Here is a 22718-nt window from a genome sequence, read left to right as displayed (position 1 = left end):
AATAGGGCCCAAAGTCTTAAACTTAAAATCGGCATGAAATGGAAGTTGCGGTAATCTTTTATTGTCTATTGTGATGTATATGAGTGAAAGAAAAAATGCGGGCGGGATTTGATTTTGTGCATCAGGAATTGATTGGACCCACTAAACATTGGACGTAGGATAGACGTGCAGATCATGTCTATATTGGGTCCGTCGGTCCATGACCAATTCTGGACATCTATTCGACGTCCAACCATGACCCAACTTGGACGTCATATTGACGTTCAACATTGGACCTTTGAACTGGGTAACTTTTTTGGACGTCATTTGGACATCTATGACAGGTGCAGGAAATTTACAGATTGTAGAATTACATTCTATGTAATATATATATATTTTTTTTTACAAATATCAACATTGTTATTATCAACATGATTAATACATATGAATACAGATTATTTATAATTATTTAAGATCATTTTCCAAAAACTCCATTTGAACGTCTCAGCATCAGGTGATAACTGGAGACGCGTACAAAGGTGTAATGCTGTAGCTCAAACAGTAGAGCGTTGGCACTTGTAACGCTAAGATCACGAGTTTGATTCCCAGGGAAAGCAAGAACAAGAGGTGTGTGTGTGTGTCTGCCTGTCGTCTCATGAGGAGAAGCCTAAAGAAGCCGCTGTTTTGTTTGAGCGCACTGAGCGCGATTATTGTTTGGAAAAGACTTATCTAATAAAACACACGATCCACAGCAAGCCGACCCCGTCTCCTTCCTTCTTCCCACAAACGAACTTTTGTGGACGGACGTCAACATTAGACGTGCGGAAGACGTCGAAAAAAGACGTCGCCTGGCGTCACAAAACAACCCCTTCAATGGACCGAATTTGGACGTCCAAAAATTACATGAAAATGACGTCACTCCGACGTCACATTGCGCAGTGGGGATGGTTGTGGTTTGCTATTGATTGATCTCATGTGATTGACCAGTTGCCCCTCCCACACGCCAATAAACTCATCATCAGAGAAGAGAAGTGATGTCACTGCAAGGGAGGGGAAGTTATTTTGATTAAAGATTACAAGGGCACATGAAGTGAAAAACAATAATTATGTGCACGGATAAATCATTTATAATAAATACTTCCATTAAAAAAAAATCTAAACTAAAAAAAGAAACTACTGATTTAGGGTGATCAGGTGAACACAGCAAGCAGGTTGGGATGCGCTCAATGGGTTACGACCACACAGACTGTAGGGTAACATGCGACAGAGTCGTCAGACAGTCTGTCCTCTTGACATTACCCACATTCCTCTGGCCTCTAGAATACACACATACACAAATACACAAGCACTCTCATTCAATAAGTGTTTATAAATACTGGCATAGGGGAAGAGGACCTGTATACATTGCATTGCACACTGACAGCACTGTTAGCAAATGACTGCGTCAATTAGCAAATGGGCTGCCATTTTGCCCTTAAATCCTTCAACACATCTGTCCTCTGGGGTAACCAGTCAGAGAAGAACTGTTTCTGCCACACTATTTCCATATACAATGGTTCTCTTGTACATGGTACAAGAAAAACAGGACTAGTTATATGGTGGCGTACCACCAATTTGCATACTCGTACACTGCATAAAATAGTAATAAAGTTGCTGATGATAACAGCTCCCATTTGTGGGATACTTTTTGCAAGTGGTGGCATCTAGCTAAATTCAGTTTCTTAAAATTATATAATATATAAATAATAGTAAAACTTTATTTACTTTATAAAAAAGATATGTATATATCGCCTTTAAAGCAAGCTTCTAATAATATAAAGCAAAACGTATGCATATCAAAGTAATAAAAAAGTCAAACAAAAGGGTTCCTGAAAAGTTTATCTTTATAACATTTATGTTACAATTATATTGTATTAGGAAATACAAAAAATTATAATATATATAATAATGTATAAAGTACAATACTTTTAGTACTCTTTATGTTTTGTCCATTTCTGCAACATCAACGATCAAATACGCACTGACATATCACAATACATCACAAACATAAAAGAACCACAAAAACCGGGCATTTGTTGGACATCCATTGTACCAACTATGTCAAGTGAACCATCACAAACTCTTCTTCTGTTGGACAATTCATTGTGGGCATTATTAATCATAATTGATGCACTGATCTACACTTCATAATTGGGTTAAAATTTGGGATGTTTTAATTATTGCATGCTATTAGGATGGATAGTAACTAAATAGGCAAAGTGAATTTAAAGGCTGCGATTGTCATCATCATGCTATTTATAAAAATGATCAAAATGAATACTTAAGCTTCACAAATGAAACTGTTGAGGTCAACCGACTTAATACAAAAAGCCTGCAAAGAAAATAAGTGCTTCCTGTTTAAATACGATTAGAAGTGGTTGGGCTTTCATTCACATTTATTTGTAATACATTTTACAGTTCTGTCAGATTCCCCAACAGATAGCATAATATTAGCACTGAGTTCAGATGGGGCTGCTCTCTTGGCAGCATTGAAGTTTATCAGCAGTCTCAGATCCTCCGTATCTCTCTGCGTCAGGTCGGGCTCAGTTACAGTGCTGTATTTCTCTGGCACCACACAGGGTTTCCCATAGGAGCTGTAACTTTAAACGTTAACCTACCCATCGTACTAATGGCTGCTTTGCCTCAATTAGCACATGGGCACATCTTCACCTGTCACCGTTCCCCCTGGGCGCCCCAGTGACCTTTCACCTTAACACGAGGCACCCCTCCCTTATACATAAACATGCACACACAGTGTTGCATGCCGATTTACTTAAAACAGTGACAATGGAAAGTCTGAAAAATATTTCAACCCAAACCCCCCCCCCCCCCCCCCCCCCCCATATACATTTTTGTTTTGCTTTCTTTTGCACTATTTTCATGACAAATAAGGACATTTTATACTACGTAGTTTAAATTAATAGTATTTTGTTGTACAAAAAGCCCCCCAAAAAAGTAAATGTGCTGTAACTTTGGAGGTATGCAGATGACCACAGACATGACTAGAAGAAGTCTCATTTTGAAAGTGAAATTCACATTTGAGCACAGGAAGGACCTGTCGACTCCATTACGCCAATGTTTCCTTCGTTTTTCTTTTGAACCAACCTTCTTTCCTTTTACAATTTAGAGTTTTGGCCACTCGGCTGGAAAAGCTGTAAGAATCTTCAAACCATAGACCATATTTGGCTTCAAACATTCTTTTCAAAGTCTTAGGCCTGCACGGTTTGAGCAAACAGATAGCATAAAAAGATTGTAGGATGAAACATGGAACAACGTTTGAATACATTAGCATAAATCAATCGGGGAGAACATGTCAGTATTGATGGACGTGGATTGATCATGGTATCTCCATGCAAACAGAGTAAACCAGTGGGATTTAGCAAGGTTAGAAAGGTGAGCGACAGACCTTCAGGCAGAGATGGAGGTGAAATGGGGTCGAGAAAGAGGACAGAGAGTGTCTGCCTTGAGCACTGCAGTCCAAGCTCTAACTCGATCAGTACAGTTACCCTAGACATAGCCTGCAGATAAACACATTTGTTGGCCTTAATATGCCACTGCTGACAGCCTCGACAAACCATGTTTTGTACGGAATGGAATTCCCCCAAACATTTTGCACTGTGTTTGTGTGTGTTTGTGTTCATTGCTTAATATTTTACATGTGTTCAATGTTCATAACTGTTGTCCTTAGACAAAAAAAAATCAGTGTTACGACTACAAAGAACTATTCGCACTATTCAGATCTCAACTTGAAAAAGACTGACGCTCCATATAGACCTCACTTTAACTCTAACCTATAACTACGACCTCTTAACCTCACACTCAACATAGAGGCTAGTTGTAGGCAATGATCTTTCTCCCAGCATTGATATTTAGTGCTGTTTGCTAAGGCAAGCATCAGTGTTACTATTTCTCATACTTGGTGTGTATGAGTATTTTTTAAAACCCCACCTATAATGATAACTATATTAGCATCCACACCAGCGGACAATATCGTTCTGTTTATTTTAAGTGTTGTCTGCCGCTTTAAATGCTCGCTTTCGTTAAAGCAGGATGGATTCTGATTGGCTGTCAATGTTTTTATCGTTCATTAGCTGAAAAAAAAAAACGTTCTGAAAGTGATTCCAACGATATAGTTTCTCTGTGATGTTATAGTTATAATTATTGTTATTGTCCTTAATGTGAACAAGCCTCATTTCTAAGTAAGGTATTAGACTGTATAACTTGCCTAGCGAATAGACTTTACGATTCTTAAAGGTGGGTTTTGTTTGTGTATAGCTTTGTTTTTTGTTTTTGTTGCGCTTTGTTTTGTTTCTGCTTCCGAGTGTTTTGTTTTTTGTTTTATTTTTGTTGCGTGTTTTTTTTATCGTTTTGTTTTTGTTGTGCGTCGTTTCTGCTTCTGAGTGTTTTGCTGTTTTTTGCGTTTTGTTTTTGCATTGTTTTGTTTTTGTTGTGTGTATTTTGTTTTTGTTGCACTTTGTTTTGTTTCTGCTTGTGTTTTGTTTTTGTTGCATGTATTTTTTGCATTTGATTTTGTTTCTGCTTCGGAATGTTTTGTTTTGTTTTTGTTGCGTATATATATATATATATATATATATATATATATATATATATAATTTTTAAAAAAAATTTTTTTTTTTTTTTTTTTGTGGTTTTGTTTGTTTTATTTTGTATTATTCAACTTAGAAAAAACGGCAAAACACTACTAGAAACCACCCAGCAACATCCTAGCAACTATCCAGAAAACCATCGCAAGAACCTAGCAACGAGCTTACAACTACTGAGAACAAAGCTAATATTTTCTACAGAAAATGTAAAACAATTTTTTTATATCAGGTCAGTGGTCTCAAAAACCCATTACAGTCAAACTAAAGTATAAACTTTCCGTCGTTTGAATGGATTGATCATCGTCACACTTCTAGGCTTCAGCCACAGTTCTGAAGTGATTTATGCCTAAGACGTTACCTTATAGACGATGAATGTGATGTTGGCTCAAGTCAGTTCAAACTGATTTTTGGGGTAGAAAATTCAGAGAATGTTTTACCCTGCCTATGACTGGGATTGAGCAAATGTTAGTCTTGATTTTCTGCTATAAATGGGCTATAGTTAAGATAAAAATCAGACCTTCATAGATGAGGCCTTTTTCAACGTTCCCGAGTGTGTATTTTCATAAATGACTTAACGGGCTCAAATTATGGCATTGTTGCTATAGTATATGGCACACATACTCTCTTAAATGATGTGTTGTGGCCTGCTAGAGGATAAAAGAGTTTTAATGCTGCATAATTGCAGTACGACTAAAGCAATCAGAGGACAAAAATGCGGTACGTGTTTTTGTGGAAAGAGAAAATGAATGCATGCACGCAAACTGGCATAAATTTGTCATAGATGACGGCTTGTTGCAACATAAAAACACCCAGCTATGTCGTCCAATACAGCTGCTTTCTCCATCTCCTATTTTTCATCAGCAAGGCTTATGAGATGAAATGCATTAGTTGCCTCAGTCGATACTCTGTTAAATATCAGTTTATAAATAACAAAGAACAGATCTGTCAGCTGATGTAAACAGAGTTTGACACAGCTAGTAAAGCAGCGTAAAGGTCAGATTAGTCCTGTTGTGTGTGTGAGAGACATGAAAAAGCTGCATTAAAGGGCAAACATTTATGTTGATCTCATGATTGGAAAGATTACTTTATGTAGGATTCCTAAAATGCCTTGCATTTCTGAACGTTAACCAAAAACCACAACAAACAACCCAGACGTGGACAAATCAACATGGGTATCGATTGAATCATGAATGACCTCCTTTATTTGCGAAGGGTGTTGCCTTGTGTTACCTGGCTCAAGTTCACACATGTGGCTTAAAGCATATTTTGGACAGGGTGGATTCAGGTCAGAACTGATAAACAGTTCTCAGTTATCCTTACAAAGGGGCCAAGTTAACACCCTATTGTTTGCGATTATGGCCTAATTGAAGTAAATGCATTATTACCCAAGCTGACTTCATGACACTGGCAAATGTGCAAATGTCTGACTGAATCCTCCCAAACAGTAATGCACCAAAAATGTAAATGGGAGAATCTCTTGCTGAGAACATGTCTTGGTCATAAGCTAAAATAAATTTTGGTCATTGTGACATTATTTCCATTATTAAGCAATTTTTTTACCCATTACTGTAATGCAAAAAAAACCCCAAAACACTCATTATCATTACCATAATGTGAAAAGTGAATATATATATATACACATATATATATATATGAAGAGTTGAAGTGCTATCTGAAATTTTCTTCTGGAATGACCATTTTTATCAAGCTCGTATATTTAAGTTTAGTAATTTCACTCAAATGGCAATGAAGATTACCTATTAATTGTCATTAAAGTGAAATTACTGAACTTAAATATACAAGCTTGATAAAAATGGTCATTCTAGAAGAAAATTTCAGATGGCACTTAGAGGCTTTTGCATCTGAACTCTTCATATATATATATATATATATATATATATATATATATATATATATATATATATATATATATATATACATATATATATATATATACATACATACATACATACACACACACACACACACACACACACACACACACACACACACACACACATATATATATATATATATATATATATATATATATATATATATATTTATTATTATATGAGGAGAAACAAATCTTTTGGATAATTTTCTGATTACTCAGGGGAGATTTATTATCATACATCATCCCTAACTTATTGTTGTTTAATACAGATGTTTATTATTATTCATCGGGACCACATGGTTCAGATTTATGGTTTATTATTGAGTTTCAGTTGCCAGGCTATTGCATTGGATGAACAGATTATTAGGCAGAGATAGGGAGAATGTCATAGACGGCAACTCTCGACACGACACAAGCGCTCGACATTTTGCCTTATGCCAATATACCCTCAGAATCAAGTTTCATAAGAGCTCTCGCCGGACTAACCGGCACACAATCAAACACTCTGACCCCCGAATTTATCAAGCAGGTTTATTTTCTCACAGGGTGTTAGTTTGCTTCAAAATCACATAGAGTAACTAACCCTTTGCCAATTCTGGTTGCTGTTTTTGGACGCCCTATAGGAATGCAATGGAGATTTTCACAGTTTTAAGTCAAATGTGCTCATAAATTATGACATTTAAAAGCATTTTTATCTTTAGCATTTCTCAATTGTTCAATTAGCATCTAAAAGCTACATTCTGCTGTTTATTGCTTCCTTCATTAAGGAAAAAATTCCACCTTCCATTACAGTTCCATATTGAATTTGTATTTGTATTTTACTGCCCCCGCCTCCCCTTCTCTAGTCATGGAAGCTGAGAGACACCCAAAACTCCCAGCTCTCTCCATAAAGATGCTTTCAGACATGACTTTAATGGAGCACCTGAAACACCCCAAAACATCTGGAGTATTCCTAGTGCGATCCAGCTCAGATATTCAGACCCTGCTCGGTGTTAATATTGAGATATTTTTTTTTAACCTATACATCTGTCTTCTTCCGAAACTCTCAGAATGATGAAAATGATCCAAAAGGTCTAAGGGACTAAAGGGATGTCTAAATCATGTAGATGACAAACCGGGACCTCATAAATTGTTTCTGTTGATAGATTCCCAGGCTATACATTACATTGTTCTTTTACCATGAAACACCAAAACACAAACACATCTGATTTTTCAGATATAACACCTATCGAAATAGCACCTATAGCACCTAGCAAAATCTTTTCTCAAAACGAAATTATTTTTAGAGGTCTCTGTACTGAATGACTTATCCAGAGACCATCTCAAACTCAGAGACATTACTAAAATCCACACCTGCAAAAGACTAGTCTAAGATCAAGCTGGCTTGCTAATTGCAAAACTAATCTGGCTCGAAAACTCATATTTGGACACTCTAATTTGCAGCACAAGGACTTTCAGCTGTTTAGGATGTCCCTATTAGTATCAAACAGAGCGTGTTACGTGGCATTCTTCAGAAAGACACAAAGCCGTTCCAGAATGTTTTGAGTCTGAGCGGAGTTTTTCCATGGCACAATCCACTCTGACACTACTTATGTCCCCATGACCAAAGCTTCCCACTGTTTCTTTTCAGCACATAAGACATAGACGGATGACTACACTAGGGAATGCTCTGGATTGACAATGAGAAAGAATGGAATGACAAATTAGGCCAAAAACATGAATCGAAAGGAATGAGAACGCTGGAAAGCATGTAAAAACAGTTTGAAATGTTAAGAACAAGAAACAAATGTCCACCACTGACAAAACCAGACAATGAAAAATACTGTGGAACAAAGCAAGAACTAGACTCTCATATTTGAGTCAGTGACATGATGCTCAATATTTCCTCCAAATCTATTACGTGTGTTTTTTTTTTAAACATTAAAATGCAATTCACACCAAAAATTGTAATACACAGTTTCATTGATGAAAATGTTTCCAGTTTCTGAGTAAAAATTACCTTGTTACATTATTAAAGGGGTCATATAATGGCATTTTTGTACAAGCTAATGTGATTCTTTAGGGTCTAAATGAAAAGTTTGTAATATACTTTAATTAAAAATTCTCATTAGTATTGTAAGAAAACACTAATTTTACCTGGTCAAAAACAGCTCTGTTTTCAGCACGCCGTTTAAGTGCATGTGTCTTTAAATGATAATGAGCTTTGCTCACCCCGCCCCTCTGTTCTGTGCGTACACCGTTTGTAACACAATAACACAATAACCATAACGCGTTGTTCATTATAAACGTGGGATTATGAATTATATTGAGAACGTCGTACATAGAAAACATGCCGTAATGTACCCTGAGTGTAAACAGCCGCATTCATCGTGAAGAGTGCAGCAAGCGATTTGCAAAGATTAATATAAATACTAATATAAAGGTTAATAAAACGTTACACTCACTTCAGTTATTCTGGAGGTGCAGCAGGAACACGAATAGTTGGTACCGATCCTTTTTTCAGGAGCAGCTTCTTAGCAAAACCAGCTTTAGAACGTTACTGACCCTCGTTTGTAAAGCAGTCTGGTGTGTGAAATGATTCGCGCAAACATGAAAGCATTGACGTTGATCGTGGGGAATATTCCCTTCGAAAACAAACTCAGCCACTGCGTCGTCAGCGGTTCGGATTTAGGAACATCAAAATGACAGATTACACCCAAGAACAGAACACCACAATCGCTTAGACGCCATTCTGCTCATAGACAGTGCTCCAGCGTATCAACAATGACCGCGCCGGTCCGCGCGGACTATGATTGACAGCTCGCTCACAAGCGAGGGCGGGTCTGTGTTGAAACGCTGCTGTCAATCAACAATCGTGGGAGGGGCATCGATTTTGTGACGTCACAAAATCGAACGGCTTGATTTGAGACAGGGGAAAACATATAAGAAGATTTAAAAAAAAAACACTGGATGGATTTTTATCATTTTATGATGGTTGTGTACAGGCACTGCCAACACAAATTTCAGTATAATCAACTTGTAAAAGTGCATGTACCATTATATGACCCCTTTAATTAGTCAAACGTTTACATGGAGTAACTTAAGGGATATAAAAAGAAAAGAAAAAGTGAAATCCTTGGAAAAATAAAAAGTAAATGCGTTTCATTTTTAAATTGTCAGGTCAAATGGGGAAATTTTTTTTTGGGGGGGGGGGGGGGGGGGTAAAGTTGTAAACACTTGTGTCTATTTATGAGATATTTTACTACTTTCCGTATAATGGTTACACCACTTGACTTTTACTAAAGCTTTTTTGGGGGGGGGGGGAAATGGTGGAAATGTTTTTCAAAAAAAATTTGTTGGATTATGCCAACAAAAGTGTCTGATCCATTTAGATCAGAAAATCACTTTTTTTTTACCACCTTTTCATGTTTGCAGTTGTGTCCTGGCAAGCCCAGCAAATGGTATCCTATGACCGTCTAGATGCCCTATGCACTGACACACCACCCATTTCCTCACTCAACTATATTAAATGTTTGCTACAGCAGATAAGAGAGGAAAGATCACCCTTGACATCTGATATGCGACCAGCGCTGTCAGCCATTTCCATTAGAACGATCAAAGTCATGAAAACATAACTCTTGATTTTGCACCCAGAGATAATGTTGCAAGCACATAATATAAGCTTCTATCTAATACTGCGGATATACAACAACAAAAAACCTGTATTAAATATTTCTGTGATGTTTAGCACATCAACTCAACAAACAGGTTATCATTACAGCCCATTAAACCATCTGCAGTATGCAGTACCACATCACTCTTGCACTGTGCAATAAAAAGTTTTTTAATAAAAAATATATTTTTAATAACACAGTTCAATGTGTACCCAAAAAGTATTCACTTCTTTCTTGATCACACTTTAATTTAATCATACTAAAGGGTTTGCCGCAAATAATGTTACTTTACCACATAGGAACTAATCCAAAAATACAGTCTTTCAGAAAATGCTCACATTGTTCGACAAGGTTCAAAGGTGACATGAATGAATGTGGAGCTTTTCTCTGCCATTCAATTAACAAAATATCAGGTGCCAATCGATCAATAAACAACATACCTTATATAGCCTAATATAGTAAAAGCTTTTTTCATTTCAGCTAGTCCTTTGTAAAAAGTATCTTAGCAATGTTGAACACATAAAATTGTTAAAGCAGAACATTCAAAGCTCATGGCAGCGGCACTAGGATGTAATGAGGAACAAATGGAGCCCTCAATCTGCTTTAAAGCACTCTGATGAGAATGTTTTTATCAAGGGAAGTGACCTCACTTAAAAAGGACATGATGTCATTACATAAGAATGTAATATGCCACCCTGCTATGCCTTCATAACATCAGGAAGCATTCTTATAATTAACGTAACCTTATCTAAAAGGAAATGCCTTGATTAGAGAATGACATTGACCATTCTTACCTTGAAATGACAGGAGGACTCGTGGCTGTGGCGGAGAAAGACCATGGATGCAGGTGATACAGAGGACGAGGGGAAGGAACAACTGCACGCTCGTCCCCAAAGACCAAACCCGGAGCGCTCCTGACCTCCCCATGACTGCTGAGGAGACACCCGGACCAGCCCACCTGCAAAGACAAGGTGAAGGAACTGTAAAGGACAAAAGAGTCTTGCTAATGGAAAACTAGATTTCAAAGACTTGTACAATAAAATACAATAGGAGTAAGAAATATATGCACTTTGAAAATAGACGTGGATTACTTAGAGGAATAGACAATTAGAATCATATTCTTGATAAAGAAAGATTCTTAATATTTTTATATATTTTTATTTTCTAAAATAAGTTTTAATATCTAAACATTCCTGAAACAAGATACATTTTGATAAGCAGCAAAAAGTTAAATGAATCTAGATGAAATGTAAAATGCACAAACTTAACACATATTGTCATGTTGATACTAACTATATGTGCAAATCACAAGAATTACCTTAGTAAGTTATATAATTCCCCTTGAAAAGAAGTCCCAGCTGTAGACTTCCATTGTAAATGTATCACTGTCCATGCAGTTTTACAAAATATAGAACAAATCTTAATAATCTGTGGTAATTGACACTTTTCTACAGATTTTGATAATGCTCAACTTGTATTTGAACCCACAACATTCCTTTTAAAAGTTCAACATTTGTGACGTTAGCCACGTTCTGGGTGAGGAAATGTATTTGATATAGTGTTAAATCAACAGTGTTTCAAAAGCAGCCAGTTAAAATGCATATTTTAAGGGTTATATCATAACAGTTATGCTTGAAAGCTTTTTCCTTAAAGCTGTACGTCTTCTAGTTAATTAGTCTGAGAAAGTGCCATGACATTGATCCACTTAGTTATGATTTTAGCCAATACCATATAAACAATGGCTCCTGTCCAACCTGAGTCATTATTTTACCTTTACACAAGGACGTCTTGTACAATGTAATAGGAATGAAATTAGTAGTGGTACCTCAAAGAAATGGATGCTTTTTTTTTACTAACAAAAGAATGAATGGACACTCCCCCGTGTTTCTCTCCTCTCTATTCTATTATGGGACAACAGAAGTTCAATAATACATGGAGAGAAGTTTTGATTTCCTGTGGAAGAACTCTTTCTTCATGCTCCAGGGAGAACAGACAGCTTTCTCTGTCCAGGACACTCTTGGAAAATAAGAATGCATGCAGTTCATAATTATATATTAATAATATGTTTGTTTTGTAGCAGAGAGTGTGCAGAAGGACAAAGAACAGAGTAAGAATAGCACAGTCTCTCTGCTCATGTCTTATACATGACTCATGTGAAAGATTGATAGGACATCTACAGTGCATGTCTGACTCAGTGAGGTATGAGCACAATGCACAGGGTGTGTTCACAGTCAACAGAAGTGCATGAATACCAGAAAACACCATGCAGGGTGATGTTTAAATGATTTTGTATGGAGTCATCCGCTTTATGGATGATCTTTGTTGTATCTCATTGGTTTTTCAGCATTTGGAGGCCGTGTCTGGTTAAAGTTCAAGTGTTATAGTCCGCTTTTAAGTCAATAATTTTAAGAGAATTTTTTATTTTTAATAGGGGCCTTCTATTAAAAAATATTGAATTTCGCATATTTAATAGGGGCCTTCTTTTTCAGAAAAAAAAGTAGTGTAATGAACAGTGATAAACTCTTCCTGGCCTTAAATATACTTTAGTTTGAGGGTGAGCTAAAGTAGCCAGCAGGCGGGCATTATGCAAATATATTACATGGTGATGTAGCCATGTCTCATATATAATGGTATAATATATAATAATGACAATACTACTAGGCATTAAAGGCAGGCGTTTTCTGTTGGAGAGATTCACTCTATTTGGCATGGACTTTGTGCTTTTGTAACTTTAAAGATTGTTTACATGCACAAACAGCTATATTACACATTAAAGGAAAGGTCAAATCAAAAAAACATATTAGGCCCCCCTTCAACCTTTGTGACTTTAGTAACTCTATCGCCCCCTTACTGACATTTGTTACCACCACACTACTGAATGAATATTACGCACATTCACTACTGGGCAAAAAAAAACAAAAAAAAACGGCCAAGCCCAAATTGGGTAAACACTAAGCTTTTAACTGTCTTAACCACAAACTATTGGTCAGAAACTTGGCTAAATTTAAGCAACTACACTACTAAGTAATTTCTGTCTCAAAGAAAGTTTTTTGGCAGAATATGGGAAGTTGTGTGAGGAGTGATGAATCACAGTGAAACACGAGTTGTGTGGTGATGCTCTAGAGCGGTGTCTTTGAAAATCTGCTGAGAAACATAATAATAAATGCATCTCTAACACAGTTGGAAGCATGGAGGAAGAGGTGTCATTGTGCGGGGAGTCTATTTATCTGCTGGTATGTGTGAGCCACTTCACTGTGAAAAGTTAATTAATGCATTGGAGTACAAGAGAATATTGCAGAATGACTTGAAGTTGAAGTTGTTATCTAAAGAGGAACGATCAGATGTTATTTTTCAACAAGGCAATGCTCCTGCCTAAATTGCAAAGACAACCAAGTAGTGAGAACAAGTCCATCAGGCTCATGATTTGGCCTAGGTCAGAATCCAAATTTGAACCCTATAGTGAATTTGGACTCACATTAAGCTCAAACGAACTGAGAGACATTTTTCAACTTCCCTTGAACTGAGTGGAACAACAGTGACTCTTCTTTCTGTAAAAAGCGGCCTGCAAGTTGGGGAAGGCTATTCCGTGCTAAGTATCTATAGTATTTGTGCAATTCGTGCTAATTTCCTGACCAGTGATTTGTGATTAAAATGGTTAAAGGTATAGTGGAGGATCTTTCCGAATTTTAGATAAGACCCGCCCTCTCCACTTTTTGAATAAGTTTGATTGATTCACCAGTAGGGCTGTGTAGGGCTGCAAGAATCTGGCGATACGATACGTATCACGATACATGGGTCACGATTCAATATATTGCAATATATTTCGATACTGTGCATAAGGCGATATATTGGGATTTTTTTAAAGTAGGACTATAATTTTAGAAAAAAATTATATTTAAAAAAAGACATGATGTGCATAAAAGTCAAAGAAGTTTACTTTAGGTTAACAATTCAGTTCACAGAAAATCAGACTGCCAGTTTGGTATTGTGGTTCACAGGTTCTTAGTGAGCAAATTTTTATATTTCTCAAGTAGGTCATAATAAAAGAAAATACATAGCCCCTGTCACAATACAAAACAACAACGTGAACTGGACGAAAATGAATGAAAGTGAACAAAATGAATGTGTCATATAGGCCTATTGAAATCAAGTTTTTATGTGATAAAAGATTTTAAAAGAACTGGACGCGCGAATGACAAATTAACGTCTGCCGCGCTAAACGCCTCATTCGAGCCACAGGACCTCCAGACGCGCGTAAACGCGTCTTTGCATTATCTTAACATTGAAATCACTCGCGCCAGACACTCTATTCGCATTTGGTGTGAACGCAGCTTCACGGTGCGCGTCCACTACAGCGGCAAAACTACGCTCGGTGCCGCTGGCAACGCTGTAACGTCTCCGCTTTGGGGTGTGTCTGTTACGAGTGTGTTTGTTTTTTTTCAACACACGGACAGTATAATCATCATGCACGCGATTACATTTAGAAATAGACAAGTTTTGTTTCCAAATGCACCAAGCAAAGATCCTTTCAATTTTATAAACCCAGCCAATATAATAACAATAAACACATCCAAAATAAAATCTTTAACATATATAAACAACTGCAAAGCGTCTAATTTGTAAACAAAATGATTTACGCACTAAATCCATCATAAACTGCCGACCGCGTTTTTCGCTTGATATTTGCATAAAGTCGAGAACTGCCCAACCTTTTGACGCTCTCAGTCGCTCTCAACGCTTTCTCCGGTCCGCTGTCAATCCCAAAATGCATGAAGCTCGACTTCCATGGAATGAATTGAAAACGCTTGCTCCGTGCCAGTGGACATGCACCGTTCGGCGAGCCTTTTAAACAACATAAACGTGAACCACCGTCTTTAAAAAAATAAAAAAAATAAATCGATATTGCGTTTTTGAAAATCGATACAGTATTGCAAAATAAAATATCGCGATACTCATGTGTATCGATTTTTTCTTACACCCCTATTCACCAGAATGATTGACAATTAGGAGGACCAATAGTATAGGTGATCCACCCGGAAGTAAAAAAATCCTCCATTATACCTTTAAGACCATTAAAAGACTACCAAATATTTTGCCATTTTTAGCATGGCCCCTGAACAACTTTTTTTTGCCCATGAACAACAGGACCGCATGAATTTGTAGGCTTGTGCAGAGCATGTTTATAAGTGAGAGTGTTTGCCTGAGTGTTTGTGATGGGGATGTTGTTTTGTATGAGTTAGTGCATATTTACAAGTGTGCGTATGTGTATACATATGCGTATGTTTGCTTGAGCATATGATAAACGGCAGAAGGCTGAAATGTCTTTGGCAGTGAGTATTGGAGAGAAGCTCTTAAACTGGGTGGAGGCTACCGCTCTCTGGACAGTAATGGCTTTCTACTGCTGGTCAAGGCCTGCCAGACATACATACAGCTGCTAAACTCATCACCGGACCATCATAGATCCGTCACTGGCCCGACACTGAACATGAGCTGGTGTTCGAGCTTCTGTGATCACAACCCTTAAATGAGACGTAATCCCTCATTATTTATGTGCCTAATGAACAGGTTCCGTCAAGGCCTTGATAGAAACTGAGCAAAGATTTATACGGCTTTTCAGTAAATTTCATCAATGATGAATGCTACTTTAATGTCTCACTATGTATCACTCCGCAGTCTCTCTCTCTTTTCATAACAAGTTAGAATAGCTACTTGCCACCATCTGATGACTTAAAACCATTAACTACCAACTGTGGTAAATAAGGCACTAAAGGACTTACTTTAATGGTGAGCATAAAACATTTGATAGATGTCTAGAATTTGAGTCTCCAGTTAAAGCAAGAGGATGAAAATATCACTTGGAAAAACATCAGTATCACAAAAAGCTGGATGAGTAAGACATCAAATTGTATCTAAATACTGAATTGAGAACTAGATCATTGAGAAATTAACTTAATTGCATATTAATAATAATACAATAAAAAGATATAATCTACAAATAACTTTTTAATTGAATAAGAAAGTGAATCACTTCATTTCTTGTTGGTTGTCGCCTGTTACGTTGCAGCTGGTTAGGCCAAAGAAAGAAATGTTGGCTTCACTGTATCATAGGACAGTGTGTGAGTATCAAACTTTAAGATAGTGCCTCTCTCATTTCTGGAGAAAATTGTGAAGTCTATAACATCTGGCAGACTATTTGCTGAATTGTTTCAAACTATTTCACTGACACCTCCAGATTCCTAATGAGTTCTGTCATGAGGTGATTTCTGACTGGCTTTTAACCACAACACTAAAACTGGATCGCAGTGTCACCGTAGAAACTCAAACGTCTGTCAAAGCTGTCATAATGCGCATTCATGCCGCTTCAGCTGAGAGCACAGCAGCCTGGATACGCATTACGAGCGGTTTATCTTCAAGCTTATCGTCTTGTGTTTGTCATGGCTATCTGCGTAATGAGTTTTCCATCTTTCTCCTTATGAAAGTGTCAGTCAAAACCAATTATTGCTCACTAGAAATATGACAGCCAACTTCAACTAAGAACTGGCTCATCTAATATAGGTTAAACAGCTGGAAGGAAATTAAGTGTCTTTTGTGATGTTTTAAAATGATATGGAAACGGCATTATACAGTATGAATGTGATGTTACTAGATTGTAGTGGTACTTGCCTGTAAATGCTATGATGCTAAGGTGGTGTTGGTGGTTGATGTAACGTGCTATGTGGTTTCACTAGCGTTTGTTATATTCAGGTAATACACTGTAAAAAGTGATTACTTAATTTTAAGGCAATGGGTTTCCTCACTTTTTTTAAATAAGTCAACTGATCACTTCTTACAGTGTATATGGCTTGGGTCCCTCCTTTAAATTAAGGTTAAAATTAAACGCTTAAGGTGTGTTGACATTTACCCCATTCACATTTTCACAGAAATCCAGTCATTTTAAAAGAATCTACGCAATCTGAAAATTCATGTGAGGGTGAATAATTTCCCATTGCATATGTCGCAATGGGATCAAGTTGGTTGCGCAAATTCACTGTGAAACAGAAAGTGACTTCTATGTGAGCTTCCATCACTATTGATAATAGACAATAGACCTTTTTTGCCCAAAATGTGATTTCGCGTTTATGTGATTACTACATGATGTACATATCACAAACAGTACTGGACAATAATGTGCCAAAGTTGAATACCTTAAGGTTAGAGGTTAAAATCTTTCATGAAATAGAAAACATCAATCCAAATATTATGTTTACACAAGTGTTTCCCTAATTTAATGCAGAGAAAATGTATTCTGAAAGCCTATTGTGTAATTTTTTTTAGTTTTTTTCTGAGAGATGCCCATCACCGTACCACACCCTGTCATTCACCAGCTCGCACACACAATTCCAACCATGCACACACTACCACAATGTGACAAAAATACAAATCCCCATTCAATATTGCATTTTGTATTGGACAAAATCTTAGATGCTATCTTTAGGGCACACTTTTAAAATAATAACATCATTGTCTTAGTCTCAGACTCCCTAGACTCATTCACACTCTCTGCTGTCCTGTCTGTGAGACTGTGAGACACATTCCCCGACGTCTCTGCCAATATATAAAAAAAAGCTCAACACGCACAAAATAATACATATCAACTGAGTAATGAAAGTGTTCTTCATGATACTTAATAATCAAGAAAATGACTAAACATGAAATCAGATTTTGTTGTATCAAATATTGTTGAATGCAAAAATTGCACCTTTTGAAACAGGAAAAACACTTAAATATAGCAATTTTCTTTCAATCAAGCAAACTAAATTAGTTAAACCAATGGGGGAAAAACATACTAGCAAAGTGAATTTCAGTTAATATCATTAACATATTAACGAATCTTAAACCTAGACAGAAATTATGCTATTTAAACTTTTTTGGCACACCATCAGGTAAAATAATTGCTCATAATGTTTCTTGAATAAATAAAACATATTAACAGAGATTAGATATAATAATTACGAGTGTATATTTCTAAAATAAGCTTCTTTTTTTTTTATATAGATGCTTGTCTCAGTGACTGAAGTATGTATACGGTCTTGATTTCCTGTCTCTGGTGGGCGTCTGCACCTGTTAGCCTGAGCCTGACGTCCCGTCCCCCCCCCCCTTCCCTAAATCTCCCCCAAACGGGACTTACCTTCTGAGGCTTCCCAGCCGGACTGTCCTCACTGAGCAGAGAGTGGGTGAATGCTATAGTCACAGACGTAGTGAAGAAACACAGCGTGGACTTCCCCAGCGAGAGTGAAGAGAGGTGTTATTCCAACTGGCTGACTGTGGGACAGGGAAGAGAGAGGTTGAGAAGATTGAGAGAGGTAAAGAGAGTGAGAGAGAAGGGTGGACTGGTTTCCTATTACACTCCTCTCCTCTCGAGCCCCCCCCTCCTCCTCTTTTCTTTTCCCTCCTCTCTCTCTCTCTCTCTCTCTCTCTCTCTCTCTCTCTCTCTCTCTCTCTCTCTCTCTCTCTACGAGTAACTGAACAGATATTCCAGACCTCTGACTCTGAGTCTCACTCTGCCTGAGCAGCAGTTTAGGCAGACAGTGCCAAGACTCCATAGTCAGATTCTGCTTATTTGCTCATTGAAGCCCCTTTAGATCTATCACTTAGATACCATCACTAGATGCAGGAGTTACTTAATTTACTTATACATAAAATGACAACACTGCAGGGGAAAAAATATTTTCCATAATTCACAGACTGTTCTTAATCCAGCTGCCATCTTTAACTGATTAAATTATCAATCTTTATAACTATTCAAAAATAAAAATATCATATGCAACTAAGTTCATGTAAATATAAGACATGCATATACTTTCCAAAGTTTGGTGTCGGCTAGATTTTTTCAATGTTTTTTTTTTTTTTTTTTTTTAAGACTTGCTCACCAAAGCTACATTTATTTGACCAAAATTACAGTAAAAACAGTAATATTGTGATTCATTCAAACAGAAAATGGTTCAGTTTAATTGTAATAATATATATATTTTTTAATTTACATTTATTATATATATATAATGTTGTTTTTTTTTTTTTTTTTTTTGCCATCATAAGAATGCATTTATAAATACTGTGTATACAGTGCTGGTCAGAATTATTTGCCCCCTTGGTAAATATGATCAAAGATGGCTTTAAAAAATAAATCTGCATTGTTAATCCTTTTGATATTTTATGAAAAAAATGTGCAAAAATCTAACTTTTCATTGAAGTAAAAGAATTGAAAGTGGGGGGGAAATCACATTATTAAATAAATGTTTTTCTCCAGAACACGTTGGGAACAATTATTTGCCCCCTTTTATTAAATACTTTTTACAACCTCCTTTTTCTAAGATAAAAGCTCTGAGTCAGCTGTTAGGTTTTGATTTGTTATCTGTTGGTATTTGATCGAATCCATGATGCCATGTATCTGAACAAGATGTCCAGGACCTCTGGCAGAAAATTAGGCCCACAGCATTAAAGATACAGCAGAATATTCCATTATACACAAGGGGTACTTTTTTATCCCTGTATGAACCAAACCCATATTAAGTGTTTGCTGCCAAAAAAGCTAAAAAAAAAAAAAAATTTCATCTGACCATAGAACCCGTCCCGTTTAAAGTTCCAGTAGTGTCTGTTACTTTTCAAACGTTCTATGGACAGATGAAACAAAACAAAATGGCTTCTTTGGCAGCAAACACCTAATATGGGTTTGGTTCATACAGGGATACCCCATTGAACCCCATTGAAAACCTCTGGAATGTGATCAAGAGGAAGATGGAAGGCCACAAGCTATCAAACAAAGCAAAACTGCTTAGTCACTAAAGCACCAACAATACAAAATACTTTCATGACCTTAAAGGTCCTTATTTATTTATTTTATACAGGTTTCCTGAATGCTGCCTTGAGCAGGAAAGTGTTTTTGCTGTGGTTGATAAAGCATTTACAGCATTTACATAATTTACAGTCAGCTGGTATAGAATGAACCCCAACAGGGATGTCAGGAAACCTATCATTTTGCTGTCCTAACTGGACACACAATTATATGGTTAGTAGCTTTTTATTATTTGCATTTAGAATTTCGCATCCCTGCTGTATATGGCTATCAGATCAGACCTGCGGTGTTGGGGCCCACTAGTTGATAACCACCGGATTAAACTATCATCCTGCCGTTAATAAAAAGCCCAATAAATCAACAGAGAAATGTCTACACACTTCCACAGCCCAGATTAAATGTTATTTCTATCCAAGATTCCAGTTGCAAAGGGAGTGCAGGGAGCTGGACGCTCTGGAGCCAATTTCCAAACCACATTGTGCAGACTTCAGCAAGGAAAGTCAGAATTGCCCTCACCACCGCAATTCCACCGTCAAGTTATTAATTACAGATGGTGAAAGCTGGATCTGTATCATGTGAATGATAGCCAAATGTTCAATGGAATTGCGAAGAGCCCATATATAGTACTCCAAATGAAATGCACAGTACAGTGGCCCCAAAAGGTTTGACACTTAAGCCACTTAAAAATGTTTCTTATTGTTTTGCTTACTTGCTTTAAAATGAATGCCACTTGGTTTAAACTTTTCTGTCTAATGCTATAACTTTCATGATTTTTAAGCGTGAAATTATTCTTAATACCCTTAATAGATGTAATAGTCGATATGGAGCATGTGCAGTCAAAACGAGCAAGAAGATGCTACGTTTGTCTAACAATAAAGCACACACTGGGTGCAAATGGACGATCGATTAGAAAAGACAATTTGATCACCAGTGATGTGACACTACAAAGAAAAGTGCCATATCTTGTAATCCTTGTACAAAAAAAAATATTTTCTAAAAAGAAAAAGTGTACAATTTAGTGTACTAAAACTATTTGTGATTTATACACGTTCCCTACTAAATAATGAATAAATGAATGAAATTAAATACTATTTAAATACTAATTAAAAAAATCTTTTTCTCAAGTATTTTTATATTAGAAATAGTCATAATTACATGAATATGTGAAAATGTGCTTTGATTTAGTAGAGAACAAAAATCTTACACATTTGTAAAAAATAAATAAATAAATTTAAACGAATTGTATAATTGTTTTCCCTAAAGAATGCATATAAAAAAGTTTATATTATTTGTTTGTTTATGTTATTATATATATATATATATAATATGCCAAGAGAACAAAGAAAAAGTGAGAAAAAATTAAATCACATTTCTTTCTGAAAGTAAATATGTATTTTAAAAATAAAAATATTTTTATATATTTTTTTTCAGATTTTTTTTCCTTTGTTTTCTTTGCATATTATATATGTACAATAGCCTTATTTATTTATTTAGTTAGTTAGTTAGTTAGTTAGTAGGGGGAACAGATTATAAATAAATTGATTTGAACTGCAGTAATAAATTGCAGTATAGGCAAAGCTTTATTGTAAAATATCTGCATTGTTTAGCAGTTGTGTGGTCACTGATATGTGAAAGGGCTTCCTGTGGTTGTGAGTTGTAATTACACGTTATTATATTGCTATGTTGTAATTACAGTCTGAAGTTAGATACTCTCAACAGGTCTCAGGTTGCTGCCACTTTATGGTTTCAGTTTAAATAAGCAGTCTGTCTGGCCTGCAGTGCCTCGACAATAAGACTAGCCGAAATCAATTGTGTGTATTTGAGTGTGTGTGTGTGTGGGGACAGCGGGAAATAATTAGCTATTTTCTGACTCTTGAAGTGATTTACAGTGAAATGGTCAGAGAGAAAGTTCATTTGGCTGTAAAACCACACACACACACACACACACACACACACACACACACACACACACACACACACACACACACACACACACACACACACACACACACACACATCGCATTACAAACAACAGCACAAATCAGAAATAGTAAATTACAAAGTGTCTGAGACAATATCTAAGGCATAAATCAGCAAAAACAAACACAAATGTGACTTGCTGAGATGCTTGATCATAAAGACTGAGTTGCGATCGTAAAACACAGTGTCTGCTTTGGGAAAAATGACTCACAGATATCTGTGATGATAGAAACGTTTGCCTAAAACGGGTGGTCACTGACTGCCAAAATACCTCTTTGGCTGAAGGAATGTTTCTGGCATATTAAGGAGATTATTTTAATGAAAGGAAAAGAATACATTGTAAATGGAGATCAAATCTGAGTCACAGAGCAGAGAAGTGCTGCATTTGCTTTTGTCCACTTGTACTGATGTGTCTGTGTGCTTCCTTGCGTCCTTACAGATGTTTAGCATTTGTCACACTAATGTTAAGTGGCTCATACATAATCTGGGGTCAGAGGTGGCTTAAACTCTGCATTAGTAATGGCCATCACAAAAAGACACACATGCTAATGTAAGGACATTCTACACAGACCAACCCCTCCATTGCAAAACTTTATTGCTATATAATACTATAATACTCTACAAGTGGAGTAAAGTAGGACATTTTTATTGAGTTTGGGAATGAAAGACTTAAACGTGTTGCCTGGTGTGATCAGTGCTGCTCCAACAGGTTTGCTCGTGTATTTAAGATGGTT

General features: G+C 36.6%; 1 protein-coding gene across 1 annotated transcript in view; it reads right to left on the bottom strand.

Moving 5' to 3' along the window:
- The window catches only part of sema3c (sema domain, immunoglobulin domain (Ig), short basic domain, secreted, (semaphorin) 3C), a 60685-nt gene extending 42203 nt beyond the window's left edge, over window positions 1–18482 (bottom strand). The window contains exons 1-2 of the mRNA XM_084406360.1: window positions 18340–18482; window positions 10967–11130 (exon numbers count right to left, since the gene is read on the bottom strand). Coding sequence (XP_084262486.1) covers window positions 10967–11099 — 133 coding nt within the window. The 5' untranslated portion in view covers window positions 11100–11130; window positions 18340–18482. The remainder of the gene's footprint in view (window positions 1–10966; window positions 11131–18339) is intronic.
- Between the last annotated feature and the right edge of the window lie 4236 nt (window positions 18483–22718).

The sequence above is a fragment of the Rutilus rutilus genome, assembly GCF_951802725.1.
Source record: "Rutilus rutilus genome assembly, chromosome: 4".
NCBI classification, from domain to species: Eukaryota; Metazoa; Chordata; class Actinopteri; order Cypriniformes; family Leuciscidae; genus Rutilus; species Rutilus rutilus.
Note: the sequence above shows the minus strand (reverse complement) of the source record. Positions and strands in the feature narration are given on the sequence as shown.